Source organism: Rhinolophus hipposideros (assembly GCF_964194185.1).
Source record: "Rhinolophus hipposideros genome assembly, chromosome: 12".
Lineage (NCBI taxonomy): Eukaryota > Metazoa > Chordata > Mammalia > Chiroptera > Rhinolophidae > Rhinolophus > Rhinolophus hipposideros.
The window spans coordinates 2,865,112-2,883,429 of record NC_138058.1 but is presented as its reverse complement, the minus strand read 5'-3'; the positions used below and the strand labels follow the sequence as shown (position 1 = coordinate 2,883,429).

Here is an 18,318-nt window from a genome sequence, read left to right as displayed (position 1 = left end):
TGCAGAAAGTATGAAATGGAAACCTGTTTTGTAATCCCAACCCTGCAAGTTAAGCCCTGATTACTGTTTGGGGTGTAACCTTCAGTTTTCTATGAGCAGAGCTGCTAACTGAACCAAATAATGGCGAGCCCCCCACCCGCTCAGGGGATGTCATAAAATCAGGGAGCAGCCACACCCACCCTGTCACCACCAGATGCTTTAAAGATAACTCATCTCCACAACCGAATCTGCCAGAAGTTGGCAGAATTACTTAATTGCCAACAAATATATCTGGGTCTCAGATTTGCTATGAAAACCCAATGGGTCAGAGAGAGGCACTTGCCCAGGATAGGGGAGGCACACAGCTAACTGGGGGGTGGAAGGGGCCGCTGATCCCTCCCCACCTGACGGGTCAGCCCTCCCAGGTGGGTGCTGCCCCCCACTTTGTAACATCTGTGACCACTCATTCAGTTCCTTGGCCCCCGCTGGACCCCTGACAGCCGGTGAGACCCTGTGTGGGTAACACTATAGCCAGTTCAAAGAGGTGCTCAAAATACAATATGTGCATTGAATAAATACATACACATGAATGAGAGGAGGGTAGGGGGTGAATAGGGTGTCAAGGGGCAGAGGTGGTGGGAAATTGGAGAGAAAGTAGAGGTCCTAATAGCCTGGGAATGCCATTTAGCTGTAGGTGGCTCTCCTGTGAGCCCTGAATCCTGACAGGGGCTGCTGGAAGGTTCCTGAGCAGGGGAGGAGGGAGATCAGAGCTGGACCAGGGCACAGGGAGAGGCAGCCAAGAAGTGGGAAGGACGCAGGAGACACAGGGATCTGGCCACATGAGCATTCTCCCCATGGCCGCCATTTCACACAAGAAAGGTCAGTCTGACCCAAATATCTAGGAAGCACGTAATCTCAGAAGTGGTCACTTGGCAGCTTTACTCTGGGCCACTGCTCGAAGAACATAGGCTGTGAGCTGCTTCAGGTCCAATCTCCTTGTGTAAAAATGGGAATGGAACCAGGAATTTTCCTGGGAGTGCCCCCAGGAATAAAGAAAGCAGGGCTATGTCTGGGTCACAGTAGCGCTCGGTCAAGGTTGGCTTTTAGCATTTGATTCATTCCTTATCTTATCAGGAGCCAGGAAAAGCCTGCCATGGTGACATCCTGGAGATCTAACTGCTCATCTGCAGGCTTGGGACTCAGGCCCTAGGTTGTGAGGCTCATACTGCACGTTTTTGGGGTGTCGCCATCCACACGGTCAGTGAGAACAGAAAATGTGCAAAAAGGTGAAATGAACATCATTCCTAAGTTCTGGGCCCAAAGGCAACAATCGCTTAGAAATCTCAGCTGAAGCTGCCAGCTGTTCACTGTTCTGACTACTTCATTTGCATGATGTCCCACCTCCCCATTTTTCCTCCTCCTAGTGGATTATTTCACCATTATTTTGGAGGGAGTGATGGCAGGATGAGGCCAGACCAAAAGTGTCACAACTTTTCATTTTCATTAACCTTTCCCTGAGAACTCATCTTCAAGGTGACAAGAAGTAACGAGCTGGACCTGTGTGACGATTGCAGTTGTGGAGACAGCGTTCAGTGTGCAAGGGGTATGAGAATTCCAACCAGAGATGCAGCGGGAACGGCCCTTTCTACAAAGCACACACGGAGAAGTGGGCTGCCTCTGGAACTCACAGGATATCGCCCCTCCTTACCCCTCCCACCTTCTCTCACAGTCATGTCCTTGTGTTGACTGGACAGCAGCTAAAGTGGGAAGTTTAACCTGACAAGCAACCCTGGATAAGTGGCCTCCCGCTCGGGTCCAAGAGTCGCTTGCTGTCCAGGTGCTCCGGCAGCTGCATTTGTGAACTCCCGGGGCCACTCCTATCCAGCCCTGGGGTGACATGATGGAGTGTCCCTAATGCCCACGTGTCTCCAATCACTGCTCAGCCCTTGACCAGGTTGCAACGTCAGCCTCTTCAAGACGACTGTGTCTCCATCATCTTCCTCCCAGGCCCAGCACAGGGGCAGCCTGCTTCATGTGGCTTTGTCTTGTTCTTGAACAAGTTTGTCTGCAGCTGCCTTGAAGACTGGGGAGGTAGGAGGGGGTGGCATCTTCTGAGGACGGCGTGGTGCATAGAGTGGAACAGACACGCAGTAGACACTGAAGGAGTAAAGGGGTGTGATGCGGGCAGCATCCCAACAGGGGGGCAGGGAGGAGAGGTGGTCAATGCAGGGACACTGCTGTGGCTGGGAGTGGGGCCGCCTCTGAGGCTCCCCTGCCACCAGCCACACACAGCACAGTGGGCCAGACATTCAGGGACCTTAGTGTCTTATACTCAAAATTGGTCCATTAGGGGCCCCTAATAAAGAAGCTATTTTCTATGTGATCAACTTGAGCACACACCCTGAAATCCACAACTGTTTGCTGAGTGCTGGTGGGCATGTGCGACGGCAGGCAGCGTGGGGAGGTGCTACTCAGAGCCCCCAGCCACTTGTACGGAGACATGACCTTCCCAACCACCTAAGTGGATGAAGACGACAGGATGTACAGGTCCCCAGAGCACTGCACAGATGCTGGCTGATGTTGTGTTGCCTGCATCTGAGGTGGGCTTGGCGGCCACCTGAAGCAGGAATGTCTGCACCTCATGGGAGCGAGTGCTGCGATCACCAGGGTGGTCTGTCTCAGAAGACCACAGGGAATGGCAGTTCTGGAGCAGGGTGACTGCCACCCATGAATGAGCAAGAGGGTAAGTGAACTTCCAGCCTGTGATGGCCAATGAGCTCTGAGCTCCAAGGGGCCTCCAGAGGGCTGGCCCCACAGCGTCTCCTAGCACGAGCACCTTAGATTCTCCGAGAGTCTCAGGTCAAAGGTTGAGAAGGGCACAGGAAGCGGCAGCTGCTGAAGTCACGGGTCCCAGGCTAGCCAGTGGAGTAGCTGTGTGAAGTGACCCCTGGCCCTGGATGGCTAAGCAGGGCGCTGGGCACGAGGAGCCCTGTTTAATCCGTGCCCTCGGGTGTCTTATGCCCTCAGCCCACTCTACAGTCCTGGGCACTGCGTGGTGGGACAGGAGCACCAGGGTGTGGACTCCTCCAGGGGAGGCTGCAGGAACGGCCAGTGGCCTTGTACTTCCAGGGGCTTTGATTCCATCACGAAGCACATGTGGGCAGGGAGCAGACGGCAACCTGAGGTGGGTGCTGCCGGTGACCTCGGCCACCTACCCGGGTTTGCTGTCCAGCAGCCCCTGAGCAGGGAGCATCCGGGCTTTGCAGAAAGGCCTATGTCCTCTGGAATCCCATTTGTGCCCACGACCGTCCGCCCACTCCAGGAGAAAGGCCAAACCTGGACCGGTGCCCTGTCACCCTGTGTAAGGACCACTCCCCAGGGCCGCCGGCTCAGGCCAGACCCAGAACAACAAAAAAAATTCTACTTTAGGCAAAAGCCAAGAACTCTCCACTGATAAAGAGTAGCAACAATGCTGAACGAGAGAAAACTTAAGGAAGACTTTCAACCTGCAGTCACTTGCCCTGGTTGCTCCCAAGGCGTAAACAGTAAACATTAACTTCGCTGGACTGAATACACTCAGCCACTCGGAGAGGGCCGGCCTGGCAGGGGCCTTGCTGGGAAGGAGGGAACTGAGTGGTGGGCGGCGTGAGCCCTGGGGGGTCACAGCTGCTGGTGGCAGTGGGGGAGCCAGTGAGGACCCACCAAGAGGCCTACGCAGTAAAGTTGGGGATAAAACAGAGTTGGCATCAGACTTTCCACATGGGCCCCAGCGGGCACAGGGCCACCAGATAAAAAACAGGACGTCCAGTTACATTTGTATTCAGATAAACAAGGACTGCTTGTGCGGGGGGACACCCTTAGTCAAATAAATCTGACTAAGTATCATTTCACGGCACCAACTGGAGCTGAGCCCCGGCAGTTAGTTCACTGTTGCCCCCCCCAAGCTGGCTGAAGAGTGTGTCTGGGGCACACAGGGACTCCCGCACACCCATCCCGCCTCTGTGAACCCTCACCTGGAGGGGCCGAGGGCTCGGACCTCTGAGCAGAGTGATGATTATCGGGTGCCCTCCCACTTCCCGGGCCCCACACACTGGCTCAAAATAAGAACAGCTCCTCCACCGCCCCAGCCTTGTGCGCACACTCAGTAATGGAGCCCCAAGGCCCCCCAAGGGCTCTATACAGCCCCTCATTATCCCCTTCAGCCCGAACCCCACTTTCTGCCTTCGGCATTTGACTTTTTCTTGGTAGAAGTGGTTTGCAAAACAAACTCCTCAGGGAGGCTGTAGCCTCAGGTCCTTCGTGTAGGGGTACCAATGCAACCAGAAAAGAGAGTTCTAGAACCTGACTCTGACACCCCCACCTCCACACGCTAGTAAGCTCTCAGACCAGCAAAACATCAGCATGTCCAGGGAGGGCTTTACCCAGAGCTCGCGTCCTTTGGCCGAGGAGGAGGGATGCAGCTGGGCGTCAGGGTTGTAACAAGTCTCTTCTAAGATTCTGAAGGTCGCCAGAGCCAGACCCCCTACTCTAGGGAATGGAGCCGGTGGCCCAAATCACATTGGCTAGGGGGCTCCTGAGGGTCCAGCCCGAGAACCCCCACTCAGAAGGCCCAGGTTTGAATGCATGTGGCCCGGGAGTGTGGTGAGTACAAGAACTCTAGGGTCAGAGGGCAAGGGGCAGCCCCCACTTAGCTTTGCAGAGGACCCTATGCAAGTCACCTGTCCATCTGAGACTCAGTCTCCTCACTGTAAAGTCACACAGGTGACACTGACTTGTCTCCGAGGTGAGAGCAGAAGACTGCACGTGGAACACTGGGCATGGTGCTGGCAGATGTTATTTTCATAACACGAGACACCGAACCTGTCTTGTTTCAAAGGCGCAACTAGTCATGCCTGGACGATCAGTGCTGAGCACCCAGGACCCATCACACCGCCAGTCCACTCAGCCTCCTGCAGTGAGGCAGGCACATGCACCTACTCCACCCAGGGCTTGCCTTCTCCTTCCCCTCTGGCAGCACACCAAGTGTCACAGAAAGACGCCGAGGTGACACTTTCTGGCCAGGGTCTTGCAGCAGCCTCCTCACTGGGGGTCGGGCTGATTCTCCCCGAGGGACAGATGTGGTTGCTCCAAGACTGGGAGAGATTCTCAGACTCCAAGTGTGATTCCGCTATCACACCACCCCCAACAGACATTCCCCAGCCCACCAATACCTGAATTCCTGTTAATAAAAAGCCATTCTTTTAAAGAAAAATACAATTTCCTTTTAGAATGTGACTATCTCTGGAAGACCAAACACCTCAGCAAGAGTAGTTTGTCTTTTCTAAGTGACAGAGGGCAAAGAATTCCTTCCAAAAACAGATGCACTTTCCCTTATCCCCCCACAAAAACATTCAACATCATATATAAAACAAACATTAAAAACAAAACAAAAAACACAATGAAACTGAAAAGTGGAGAGAAGGCAGACTGACTAGGGATTTCAGGACCCAATAACACCATAGTGATGAATTTCCGGGGTTTTCTTTTTGCCTCATTGGTCCAATATGAAAAGGCTAATAGGCAAAGGTCAAAAAAAAAAAAAAAAAAAAGAAAAGCCCCAACTAAAGTCTGTTCTCCCTAGCCAAAGGACCAAGAAAGGGGCAGCGCAGCGACTGAAGACTTTTAGGCAATAAACTGCTCTCCTCCAGGTAAGCAGCCCAGAAAATAATTACACCTCCCTCCCCACCGAGACCAGCAAAGGCCAAGTGGGGAGCCTGGACCTCACCCTTACCAGGCTGTAAAGAGGTGACAACAGTTCCTCTGTGTGGTATCAGACAGGGCCAAGTAGAGAGCTGGGACTTTCATCCCCACTGGCTGGTGTTGGTAAAGCTCATGTGGGGAGCTGGATTTCCACTCCCACCTGGCATTAACAAGGCGACCATCCTCGTCCCCATTGGGGTGGTTATCAGAGGAAGTCTAATAGAGGGTCTGGGCTTTCGCTGCCCATTGAGGGCATCCCTCCTCCTCCTGCTGGGGAACAGTCAGAAAGTAACAAGATTCCCCTCCCCCTCCCAGCCAGGGAGGTACCAGTGGAGGCCTAGTGGGCAGTCAGAAGTCCCGCCCCACCTATGACCAGCAGTGACGAGGGGGCTCCCACTCTCCAATGTCAGTGGAGGATGAGTGGGGACCTAGAATTCTACCCCCACCAGGCAGTAAAGGGCACATACCCTCCTCCCCTCAGAACATTTCGGAGGAAACCAGGTAATTCAAAAGGTTTATATAAGAGCCAGAGTCTCTTATATAAATGTCTAAATACCCAAAATGTCTAAATTTCAACAAAAAAATGCTGTCTCAAAATGAATGAAATACCAACACTGAAATGACAGAGAATTATCCAAAAAAGCTTTTAAAAAATTATAAAAATACTCCAATGAGCAATTATGAACACGGAACACACGAAGAAACAAAGTCTCGGCAAAGGAATAGAATACATAAAAAAAGAACCAAATGAAAATTTCAGAACAGAAAAATACAATAGCCAAAGTAAGAAACTCAATGAATGGGCTCAACAGCAAAATGGAAGGGCAGAGGAAAGAATCAGTGAACTGGAAGATAGAACATTAGGAAATATCCAATCTGGCCAACACAGAGGAGGAAGGAAGGAAGGAAGGAAGGAAGCAAGGAAGCAAGGAAGGAAGGAAAGGGAAAAGAAAATAAAAGAAAAGAAAAGAGAAAAAAGAAATAAAAAACAACTAGAGTTTCTGGGATCTACAGAACTATTACTAAAGATCTTACATTTGTATTATCAGTCCTGGAAGGAGGGGAGAAAGAGGGCAAGGTTAAAAAGTAGTTAAAGAAATAATGGCTGAAAACTCCCCAAACCTGGCAAAAAATATAAACCTACAGAATCAAACATCTGAGTGAACCCAAAAAAGGAGACATCCCTAAAATATCCATGACAAGATACATCATAGTCAAACTTCTAGATACTAAAGACAAAGATAACGTTTTGAAAACACAGAGAAGGAAAGCTATGAGAACTTGTCACCAGCAGATCTAAGAGAATAAAGGAAATTCTTTGAACAGAAAGGAAACAATAAAAGAAGGAAATTTTAATCATTGGGGGGAGGAAAAAACAAAAAAAGCAAAAATATTGGTCAATACTCCTCGTGCATTTTCAAAATTATGTCTAGTGGTTGAAAAAAAATGGAACACTATCTGATGGGTTCTATATATGAAGAGAAAATATTTAAGATAATAATGTTTTAAGTGGGAGAGGTAAAGGGACTTAAAAAGCGGTGAGGGTTCCATAGTTCATTTGAACTGGGTAAAACATAAACACCTAATATACCAATAATTACATTAAATGTAAATGATCTAAATATATCTATTGAAAGACAGAGATTGGCCGAGCAAAAAAACATAACTATCTGCTGTTTATAGGAAATTCACTCCAAATATAATTATGTACACAAGTTGAACACAAAAGCATAGAAAAATATATCATGTAACCATTAATGGAAAGAAGTCAGGATTGCTACATTAACATCAGATAAAGTCGATTTCGAAGCAAGAAAATTGCCAGACACAGAAAGGCACACTATATAATGATAAAAGAGTCAATCTACCAAGAAGAAATAGTCTTAAATGAGGACAGTCGGTCCTTTGTATTCACAGGTTCTGTATCCACGGATTCAACCAACTGCAGATGGAAAATATCCAGGAAAAAACATTACGTTGTCGCCGACACAGGTACTATGTAGTCAGGCCTACTATGGCACACGTACAGGCTTTTTTTCTTGACATAGTCCCTGAACAATATACTGAACAGTATATACTGAATATATACTGAACAGTATAACAAGTATTTGCGTAACATTTACATTGTATTAGGTATTGGAAGTATCTGAAGTAGGTGGGAGGACGTGCTGTGTATAGGCTACATGCAAAACTATACCATTCCATGTAAAGGAGCATCCATGGATTTTAGTACCCTGAGTGGGAGTGGGTCCTGGAACCAATCCCCACAGATAACTAGGGAATACTATATGTGCCATAGCAAAGAGATGCAAAATATGGGGAGCAAAAATGAATAGAACTGAAAGGAATAAACCAATCACAATTATAGAAGGAGACGCGGCCCCTTCCCCAGACCTTGCCCTGTGTGTCTCTTCTATTTGGTGGTTCCTGAGTTGCATGATTTATAATAAAACTGTAATCATAAGTGCTTTCCTGAGCACTTATGTTATGAAGCCTGAGGAGGAGAGGAGGGCGTGGGGACACCTGAATTTGCAGTCTCTCCATTTGAGCCAGTGTCTGATGGGGGATGGTCTTATGCAACAGAGCCCTTAACCTGGGGGTCTTCACTAACTCCAGGTAGTTGGTGTCAGAACTGACTGTAGAACACCAGTTGCTGTCAGAGAATTGGAGAATTAGCTGTTGTTGAAAAGACATATTTGATGGCCGAAAAAAAAATCACACACACAATTCTTAACGATCCTAGGAAGACTTTTTGTAGACACAGACAATATATTTCTAAAATTTGTGCAGAAAGGCAAAGGAACTAGAATAGCTAAAACAATTCTGGAAAAGAAGAATAAAATGGGAGGAATCAGCCTATCCAATTCCAAAACTAGTTATGTAGCCACAATAACCGAGTTGTGCAGTGTTGGCAGAGGGACAGACACTTAGATCAATGGAACGGAAGAGAGAACCAGAAATAAACCCACAAAATTCACTCCACAGCTTCTGGCAACGATGAAAGCAGTTCAATGGAGGACAGACGGCCTTTTCAGCAAATGGTGCTGGAGTCGGTACTGGGGTACAGGCATGTGGCCACCGGAAAAACAATGAACTTTGACCTACTCTTATACCATATTCAAAATGAACTCAAAATGGGTCACAGATGTCAGCGCAAAACATAAAAGTTTTAGGAAAAAAACAGAGGAGAAAATCCTCAGGATCTAGAGCTAGGCAAGAGTTCTTTCCCTCGATACCAAAAGTACGACTCCTAAAAGGAAAATTTGATAAACTGGATTTCAACAAAATTAAAAATGTTTGCTCTGCAGAAGACCCTGCTGAGAAGATGCAAAACGTGCAGACTGGAAGAGATGATTTGCAAAGCACGCACCTGACAAAGGACCAGCATCTAGAACATTAAAGAACTCTCAAAACTGAGGTGAGGTTTTCTGTGACATGCAGCTAAATGGAAACCTTAAAGGAGTGTTGTCGGTACAATTTTGTGTGGTCACAGGATAAGGAGATGCCTGGGAATTAAAACACTTAAAGTGAGGAGGTGGTTTCTCTGGGGGAGGGGAGGCAGGGGATGACATGGTGAGGGAAGGAAGGGGACCTCACCTGTACTGCTGATGTCTACTTTCTTTTCCTTTCTTTTTTTTTTAAGGGGGGGCGCAGCTCACATGGACCCATTTGGGGATCAAACCGGCAACGATGGTGTTATCAGCACCACGCTCTAACCAACTGAGCTAACCGGCCACCCCTGATGTCCACTTTCTTATGCCAGGTGGTGAGCAGCAGTGAATTTCAGTATCCTTTATATCCTTTTGTGGGTCCTAAATATGTTATAACAAGACTTGAATATAAAGAAAAGGAGTAAGGGAGAAAAGAGAAAAATGTAATGGTAAAAGTGAGGTCTCTTTGTTTCCTGGCTGGGCCACAGGGTGACAGTGGTGGTATCCCTCTCTGACGGGCTCACACAAGAGACCTGAACCTTCCTTCCACCTGTTAGTCCTAAAATCATAAGGGAGCTTGGCTGGAGCAACCATGAAGCCTGCAGTTCTCACCCTGGGCCAAGACTTGCCACCTTCCCTGGATAAACGTAACTATCATATTCCTGCCCTCAGTGGCTGGTTCTGAGGGAGCGGGGGTGTGAGGCTCCCCACCCCTCCTCAAGAATCAGACACACTGGATTCATGATGGTAACAAGAGCTGTGTACCCAAAAGGTCCTGGGTGGGGCCTGGGCTTCTGGAAAAAAAACTTCACAGAAAAGCTTCCCAGTTCACGTTCTCCTTGTCCACCCAGATAAAACACTTAAGAGATTTACATTCTACAATTTCTATTATAAAATATATTTTTAAATTTCCAAATATAAAATTACATGCCAATAGTAAATACATTTTTAAACATGACACTATTTCCCCTGGGCCCTGGGGATTCTGCAAGGCACCTGGGGAGACATGCCCCCCGCAGCCCAGTCAGACTGACTTTGAGTATCTCCTGCCTTGGAAGCCAAGGTCCACGCTCCCTATGGATTTGAGTTCATAATTTAGGCAGATTCAGTTTTCACAGAAATACACCTGTGCATTTCCAGACAATTCTACTGCTCCAGATAAAGCCGCAGGGGCTGCTTCTTGGGCGTAGGGAAGGGCAGCTGCCCACAGTAAAGAACCCACAGGTGTGACCCATTTTTAGGAAACGCCCTGCATTTCCAGGCTGATGCCTAAGGATAATGACAGCCAGAGTCAGGCTCAGACTGAGCGGGTCATGTGCACGCTGGCACCGTGTCTAGAACCCATACCATAAGCAAGTGGCCCAGCCCACCTTTCAGGCAGGTGGAGTCTGTTTCCAGAATCACCTATCTGCCCTGCCATTGGACCAGTGTGGACTCGGAGCTTCAGAAAGGTGTCACGCCACACCCCCATGCCCCTGCATGCCAACATCAAAACTGGGGTGCCCACGTACGCCTACGCCGCTGGGCTCCCAAAGCATTTTTTGGTTTTGTGTTTTTTAACTAATGCTTCAGATTTAATGCTGAACCTAATGAGCTTCCTTTTTTCTTTGCTCCCAAACTTTCAGAGAACATTGTTTTCATCCACAGGTCTGCAAATCACGTGCCAGAGCTGTAAAAAGGCTGACAGTCTGGTTCCACTTCCTGTGTGGGGCAGTGGCCAGGGGCAAGTGGAAACAGGCCCTTGGGAGCCATGAATATGGATCAGCTCGCTGTGCATTCCGTGGGAGGTCAGTCCCAGGACACAAAGCCACGTGCAACAAGTCTGGGTCCCTGTTCTAGTATTCTCCACCGCAACAGCCCGTTCTGACTTGTGAAAATGATCATTTTTCTGGAACCATAATGAGGCCAGTCTATTAGCAGCTTTAACAAGCCCGAATGCTTTCTCCCCAATAAACAAGGCTTCCCTTCATGTGTCTTAGCAGAGGCAAGACCACAGCTAAGGCTAAGATGTTAACCGTTCCTGAAAGCTGAGGGAACTGGGCACCTCGCCCTCCCCCAAAAAAGTAGATTACATACACAAAAAAGGGATCTGTCCCATTGGCCCGGTTCTTAGGTGCCAACCTGAGACCTCAGTCCTGAGGGTGGGCTCCTCCCCGAGAAGCTGGGGCAGGCACTACACGGTGACCACATCTTGCTGAGGCCTTAGCTGGCTTTGCAGACGCTAGGCAGCACCTTCAAAGGGATCGACTGAGAAATATCCAGAAGACACCACTAATAACAAGGAAAGACACACAAGCATAAAGATCCCTATACATTCAGATAGGAAATGGATTTTCTCCAAGCTTAAGTCTCTCAAACATTCTTAGCTTTTAGTGTGAAACTTCTCTTACATGACCTTGGTCCAAACGCAATGTCAACATCTGTTTCTCCCTCCCACCTTCTCTTCCCTCTACCCCTGCTTCTTCCCCCACCCACTGCCACCCCAATATTCACGGAAAGTCCATTTTACCATTAAGTGAAGAAAGAAGCACTAACAGCGGACACAGGGCAAAGGGTGAAATAAAATGCTTTAGAGTTGAGTGTAGGTTTCTCAATGAGATGTTGAAGACACAATCACCCTTTCTTCCTTTATTGCTTTAAAATGTGGGGTTCTGCTGCCTGACAGAGGCCCAGAGAGTGGGGATGACACAGCTACCAAGAAGGAAGCTACCAGCTTTGGTCTCACAAAACGGGGGAACACCTGGGTCCTCCAACAGTCAAGTTCAAGCCACAGTCAGACAAAGCAAACCGAGGAAGGAGAACACAAGTTCTCTCAGGACTCAGTGGGTCCTCTCAGTACTCATGTCTCCTGCCAGATCATGGTGACATTCCCAGGCCACATTTTAGCTGAAGGCAGGAGGGCTGGAACAGGGAAGAGGTGAAGAAAGGGAACAGGTTTCCTCCCTGTCAGGGGTCAGCAAATGCCCAGAGGACCAGAGGTAGGATCAGGGCTTCCCCCTGGCACCTGGGGGCTGGCTCACACCTGCCATCCACAGGAAGTGTCCAGTCAGAAGGGCACCTGGGCTGTGCTCCCTGCCGGTCTGGCTGCTGCAGCCCACCTGCAGACCACCTGCGCACGGGGCAGGTACCTGGAGCGTCATCTAAGAAACAAAGCCACGTTTTCCAACCACTGCTGCTAGAGACTTTACTTAGAAAACCCGGTTTTAGCTGGTACAAAAGAAAGGAATTATCTGAATGTTTACACTCAACAAACAAAAACAAAAACAAAAACCACACCCACATTGGCCCAGTTATGTGGGAGAGTTGAGAAGGAATTGGCCTTCATTTTTATGTCTTCCTGAGAGGCACGTGACAGGAGGTGATTCCTGCTGCCAGTTAAATCTGGGTCCAGCAGGTGAAGGTAAGGGGACTGTCAGGGCAGTGGCGGAAGGGCAGGCTTGCCCCGTGCGGACAAGCTGGGTTCTGCCAGGGAACCACCAAGAAACAAAACCCTACAAAACACAGCCAAGACTGGACGCTCAGGCCAGACACCCCACAGCCCTGCCCCAGAGGGAACAGGGGAGGGTGGTCCACAGCTCCGCCCTCATAGTTCAAGGTGCAATTTAGGACACATTTTGAAGAGAAAAGCAGAGCCTTTGTCTAGGAAAAAGACCCCAAAATTTGAGCTCAGAAGAGCGGTGGGAACCATTGGGAACAATGGCTAATATTTTTGGAGCACTTACTCATTAGCTCATTTCATCTTCCACACTGCTCTATGAGGAACTTAGAGTCCTACTGACCAGAGGAAACTGAGGCCGGCCAAGCAGCATCGGAGTGGGCTTGCTGGCTACTCGACCCAGAGCCAAGCCCCTGTTAAGCATTTCATTCCAGGTGAGCCGCTTTTGCCAGTTTTTATAAAAATTAACCTCCTGCCGAGATGCATGTCAACGAAAGCCATGTGCTCCAGGTTATGAATAAACTAGAGACAATAGCGCAAAGTCCAGGCACTCAGGACCACCAGCTGAGCACTGGGTAACCCGCGCAACCTGCCCACCCGATGAGGAGCTGCTAACTCTGTGTGTTTAACGTGTAAAATCCACTTTTTATTTCCCCCCTACTTGTAATAGTTAAGAGAATATACACCAGGTTAACTAGCTCCACTGGGTTAATGTAGTCCAAAGGCCATCTTCTCTCGAGGTCCTGACTTTTCTAGTAATGAAATCACTTTGACATCACAGCAAAATGAAAGATGGCTTTCTATCAACCAAGCCCCAGGGACAAGGGCCCAGAGCTGCAGCAGTTCTGCTTCTGGAAAAGCCCGTCGGGAGAGAGAAGGAGGGCACAGGAGGCCGCGGAGGCTGGGCCTTGGCCGTGTCCACAGACACCCACTGAGCGTGTGAGTGGGCCCAGCACTGTGCCATCCAGTGTGAGGTGGTCAGAAGGGTCATCAGGAAGTTAAATTTGATGGAGAGAGTCTGTGTGTGAGTCTGGCTGGGGAGGCAGTGAGAGAAGGCCACTGAGAGCATGATTTGAAACCCAAACAATCAAGCAGACCCTGGGAAAGATTCAGCCAGAGGGCTCACCGCCTGCAGACTAGGAAGGAGGCGCTGGCTGGAGCAGCAAGGACGGGGCGGTGACTGCCAGTGAGTGGACAGGAGCGGAGGCCCTGTGAGACCCTGCAAACCCTGGGAAGGAACGGGAAGCCACTGGAGGAATCTCAACAGGGGACAACACGGTGGGCTTCACCCTCAAATCTCATTCTGGCTGTTAGGTGGGAGTGGCCATTACACGTGTGTCCTTTGGCAGGTGACGGGGAACCCATTAAAATCCAAGGTCCCAGCTCAGATGTCCACCTGGTTGCAATGGCCCCAATTCACGGGCATCTAAAAAGCCACCTATTCAGATCCAACTCCAACTGGTAACTCACTGGCCCTGCTCCTAGGATTCACTGGAAATTATTTCTAAAGATTAAGATTGAGAAACATCATTAGTCTTAATATGAGAATCATGTTCCATTCAACACATTAAGAAAGTGGGGAGTGACCCGTTAGCTAAGTTGGTTAGAGTGTGGTGCTGATAACACCAAGGTTGCCGGTTCGATCCCCATATGGGCCACTGTGAGCTGTGCCCTCCTTAAAAATCAGTAAATAAATACATAAATAAATAAGTAAATAAATAAGAAAGTGAGTCAGAACAACTTTTTAAGGTTTATTTTTGACATACGAGTATGCCCGGCTTACCTCCAACAAGCATTGGAGAGACCACTGTTGTAAAACGCACAAGCAACAAGACAGATGAAAGCTCTCCCTGGGAAAATGTTTACGCATATCGTAATGTCTGCTACAGCATCAGTTTGCGTGGAATGTGCAAAATCGAAGCATTTTAAAAGCCCAGTTTGTTCTGAAGGTTGACTGTAGCTGCCTCCCAGCATGGTCTTGAGCTACGTCCTCCACATGCCTGCCTTTAGCCACTTTTATGTTTCTCTTCTGTCCTCTCCCACCCCAAGAGCCAGCTCACTAGCACCCCCACCAGAGACTGAAGGGGAGGAAGGGCTGAAATGGCTCTGGTTCAGCAGTTTCAGTTCCGCCCAGTGTGGCTTTGTGGGATGGTGTTTTTCTGTAGGGAGGTGGGAGGATTCCTGGGTTACAGCGATGTGTGTCTTAATTCTTTATCCATTTGTCTGTAGAGCAGAGTCTATACACACAATCCACCCTGTCTCTCCCCCTCTCTCCTGTCCAGTAAGCAATATATGATACGCAAATCTTAAAACTAGACGAAGAGTCTAAGTTCCATTTGTGATCTCTTCCGAGAGCACTCTTCCTTCTGCTCTAATTCAGAATCCCACTCTCGAAGCTTTTCACAAGGTAAGTTGTAACACCGCCAGACATCTCCAGGTAAACGCTAGACAAGTGAAAGGCAGAAGAAAAACTGGAGAAATTCTTTACTCCTCCTACTGGCTGCATTTACAGACCGTTCATGATTATCTGACTAAAGCTGATTGTCAGCTACGAAAGTTTTTTATTACAGCTTTTAAAAATCTGGAAAAAGAAAAACACTCTTTTTAATATCTTACACAAAACTACTATTTCCATTGTTTCCCCATCATTTTTACCACACTCACTACCTCCAAGACTATTATAGCCACGCCTCACTAGTAGAAAAATATAACAGCTCTGCAGATTATGAAAAATGGGTCTGGCAGAAATGCTGAGGAATATTTGAGGGTTTGGAGGGGGAGTGGAGAACAGAATTGTTTTAGTTCTTTGACTGGTTTTGGCTTTCGATGTTTGGTTCAAATTGCTATGTTGTTCCAAATTATAAATTGCTTATGTAATTTAATATGCAAAAAGAGGGGGCTTAAGAACTTTTCATTTGAGCAACTGAGCTTTCAAAGGAAAACCTCAAAAGAAAAAGTTGTAAGAAAATTGCTTAACTTTAACTAGAACTTTCCAGGTATCCTTGAAAAACATCTTTGACTCTAACAGGCAAAAGCTACTCACCATATTCATGGTCAAAAGAGACCCCAAAAACCAGCACTTTGGATAGAAATAGTTTAGCTACAGAAAAATGCCTGGTATGTGTTTATTTAGCATACCTTTAACACACCCCCATCCCCTCCACACACCATTCTTTTGTCTTTTTGCTAAGGCCGGGTTTAGTTTCTTCCAGCTTTATGGAGAAGTGCATGGGCACCCAGACTTCTAAGCCGCTCGTCCCTCACCTGAGAAACAGCTGTGGGTGCAGGACGGGCCATTGTCTTACAACGGGATGCCAGTCACCACACCTGGCCAAAATGGGATATATGCTATCCAGGCAGGTCCTGGCCGGCAATAACAGGGGTACAAAACGCACCCCCTCTCTCCAGGCCCCGCAGCCCTACAGGGAATCCAGAAAAGGGGCGCTAGTACTGCTCATTAGGGTCCAGCAGGAGCAGCCAGATGGCCGCCCCTCGCCGGCTCAGGCCTTGGTCCATCGCGCGCCGGGACCGCAACCGCAAGTCCGCAGCCTGCGCGTCAGCTTGCGCGGGTCCCTCGGGTCGTGGCACTGCGGCCCTAAGCTCCCCGCGGAGCTGGTCAGCAGCGCAGGGATCCGAGAGGCTTTTCCGCGCATTCCCGCCCCGGCCCGCGACCACAGTCCTCTTGGCCGAAAATGTAGGGGCCCGCGGTGCGCCCGCCGAGCTTCCCCTCCTCCCTCTGTGCCCCGCGCGCGTTCCACCGGGCGCGTGCCCACAGCCAGGCGAGGCGCGGGGGTCCTGCGTGGTGCCCACCCTGCGCTCTGCTCCCCGCAGCGCCGGGGGCGCGGACGTCGGCAACCTGCCCAGCAGCCGGGCGCCCCGGCCCCCGGCCCCCAGCCCCGGCCCCGGCCCCCGGCCCCCGGCCCCCGGCCCCGGCCCCCGGCCCCCGGCCCCGGCCCCCGGCCCCCGGCCCCCGGCCCCCGGCCCCCGGCCCCGGCCCCCGGCCCCCGGCCCCGGCCCCCGGCCCCCGGCCCCCGGCCCCCGGCCCCGGCCCCCGGCCCCCGGCCCCGGCCCCCGGCCCCCGGCCCCGGCCCCCGGCCCCCGGCCCCCGGCCCCCAGCCCCGGCCCCCAGCCCCGGCCCCCCCCCGCGCCCTCCTTTCTCGGCCCCAGCCCGGGGGCATTCCCTCCCTGCGCGCCTCGCGCTCTTCCAGCCCGACCGCCCTTCCCCCGGCCCCGGCCGTGCTGGCGCCCCCTGCCCGGCTCAGGCCCCAGCGCGCTCACCCCCTTTCCGGAGAGCGGGGACGACGAGCCACGGCGGCAGCAGCAGCAGCAGCAGCAGCAGCGGGGCCCGCCCCATCCCGGGGCCGCGGGAATGGAAATGCTTCCCGTCGGGCCGGCGGCGGGGCGGCGAGGCCAGCGCGCAGACCAGCCCGGCCGGCGCCAGAGCGGAGCGGGAGGCGCCGGCTCTGAAAGGGGCGGCCCGGGGGCGGGGGCGGGGGAAGGGGGGGACCCCGCGGGCCGGGGGGGCGGGGGAAGGGCGGCCCGGGGGCGGGGGCGGGGGAAGGGGGGGACCCCGCGGGCCGGGGGGGCGGGGGAAGGGCGGGGCACGGGGGCTGGGGGCGGGGGAAGGAGGGGACCCGCGGGCCGGGGGGGCGGGGGAAGGGCGGAGCACGGGGGCGGGGGCGGGGGAAGGAGGGGACCCGCGGGCCGGGGGGGCGGGGGAAGGGCGGGGCACGGGGGCTGGGGGCGGGGGAAGGAGGGGACCCGCGGGCCGGGGGGGCGGGGGAAGGGCGGGGCACGGGGGCGGGCCGCGGGGGAAGGAGGGGACCCGCGGGCCAGGGGGGGGCGGGGGCGGGGCGGGGCACGGGGAAGGGTGCGGAGCCCGCGCGGGAGGCGCGGCCGGGGCGGGGCGGGCCAGGGGCCCGGCCTCCGGCGTCCCGCGCAGCGCCCGCCCCGCGTGGAGGAGCCGCAGCCCGCGTGCCCAGTGGGCGCTCGTGGAGGGTCGAACATCAGGCAAAGCGCGAGCAGGAGTGCAGGGAGGCAATCCATGTGCGGGCGTCAGGGGAGCAGCAAAGTTAATGCTAAACGACCTCTGAGCCACGTTCACATAATCGCGACGATAACAGGCATTCCTAACAGTACTTTCTCAAAGGAAACATTTTCATGTGATCTTTTCTGACAGCATAAGCTAGACCATGTCATTCCTTGGCTCAAAACTGTCAGATCCCTACAGTGGCCCCCGCCTTCTGGCTGCATGAAAGTCTGCAAGGTACTGCATGGCCTGGTCCGGGTCCCCTCTGACCCCACCTCCTCACTCCACCTCCGTTTGTGCTGGTTTCTTGCTGCGCCATCCCTGACCCCTCAGCTGCCTGGCCTCTTCAGGTAGGTTTGGCTGTAAGGAGACACCCAGGCAGTGGATTTAGACAGGTGAGTGCTTACACCCGCAGGCGAACAGAATCAGCTCCTTTGTCCCTATCCCACAGGACAACACCAAGGCAGGTGACCAGTGGGTGGGCTGCTGCTGAGCGGCCAACGTGAAACTAGAGCCAAGCCATTTCATTGACTTGTACTGAGCCTGCAGCTGTGTCCTTGGGAGCCAGGGAGAGGCATGGAGGGGAGGAGATGGACAGGCCTGTGCTCCATGGAAACAATGGAGGAGGAAGAAAAACAGCCTTGCAGCATTTTCCACAAGATGGGAATATGGCGCTGTCCCCCCCCCCACACACACACACACAC

The 18,318-nt window shown here is 51.7% G+C and overlaps 1 protein-coding gene across 2 annotated transcripts in view; it reads right to left on the bottom strand.

Annotated features, from left to right (window-relative positions):
- The window catches only part of MERTK (MER proto-oncogene, tyrosine kinase), an 84,361-nt gene extending 67,303 nt beyond the window's left edge, over positions 1 to 17,058 (bottom strand). Inside the window, exon 1 of one of the 2 annotated variants that reach the window (XM_081068348.1) lies at positions 16,864 to 17,058. In XM_081068348.1, the coding sequence (XP_080924474.1) occupies positions 16,864 to 16,939 (76 nt within the window). In that variant the 5' untranslated portion in view covers positions 16,940 to 17,058. The remainder of the gene's footprint in view (positions 1 to 16,863) is intronic. The other variant, XM_081068349.1, reaches the window with a different exon arrangement.
- Positions 17,059 to 18,318: the final 1,260 nt, after the last annotated feature.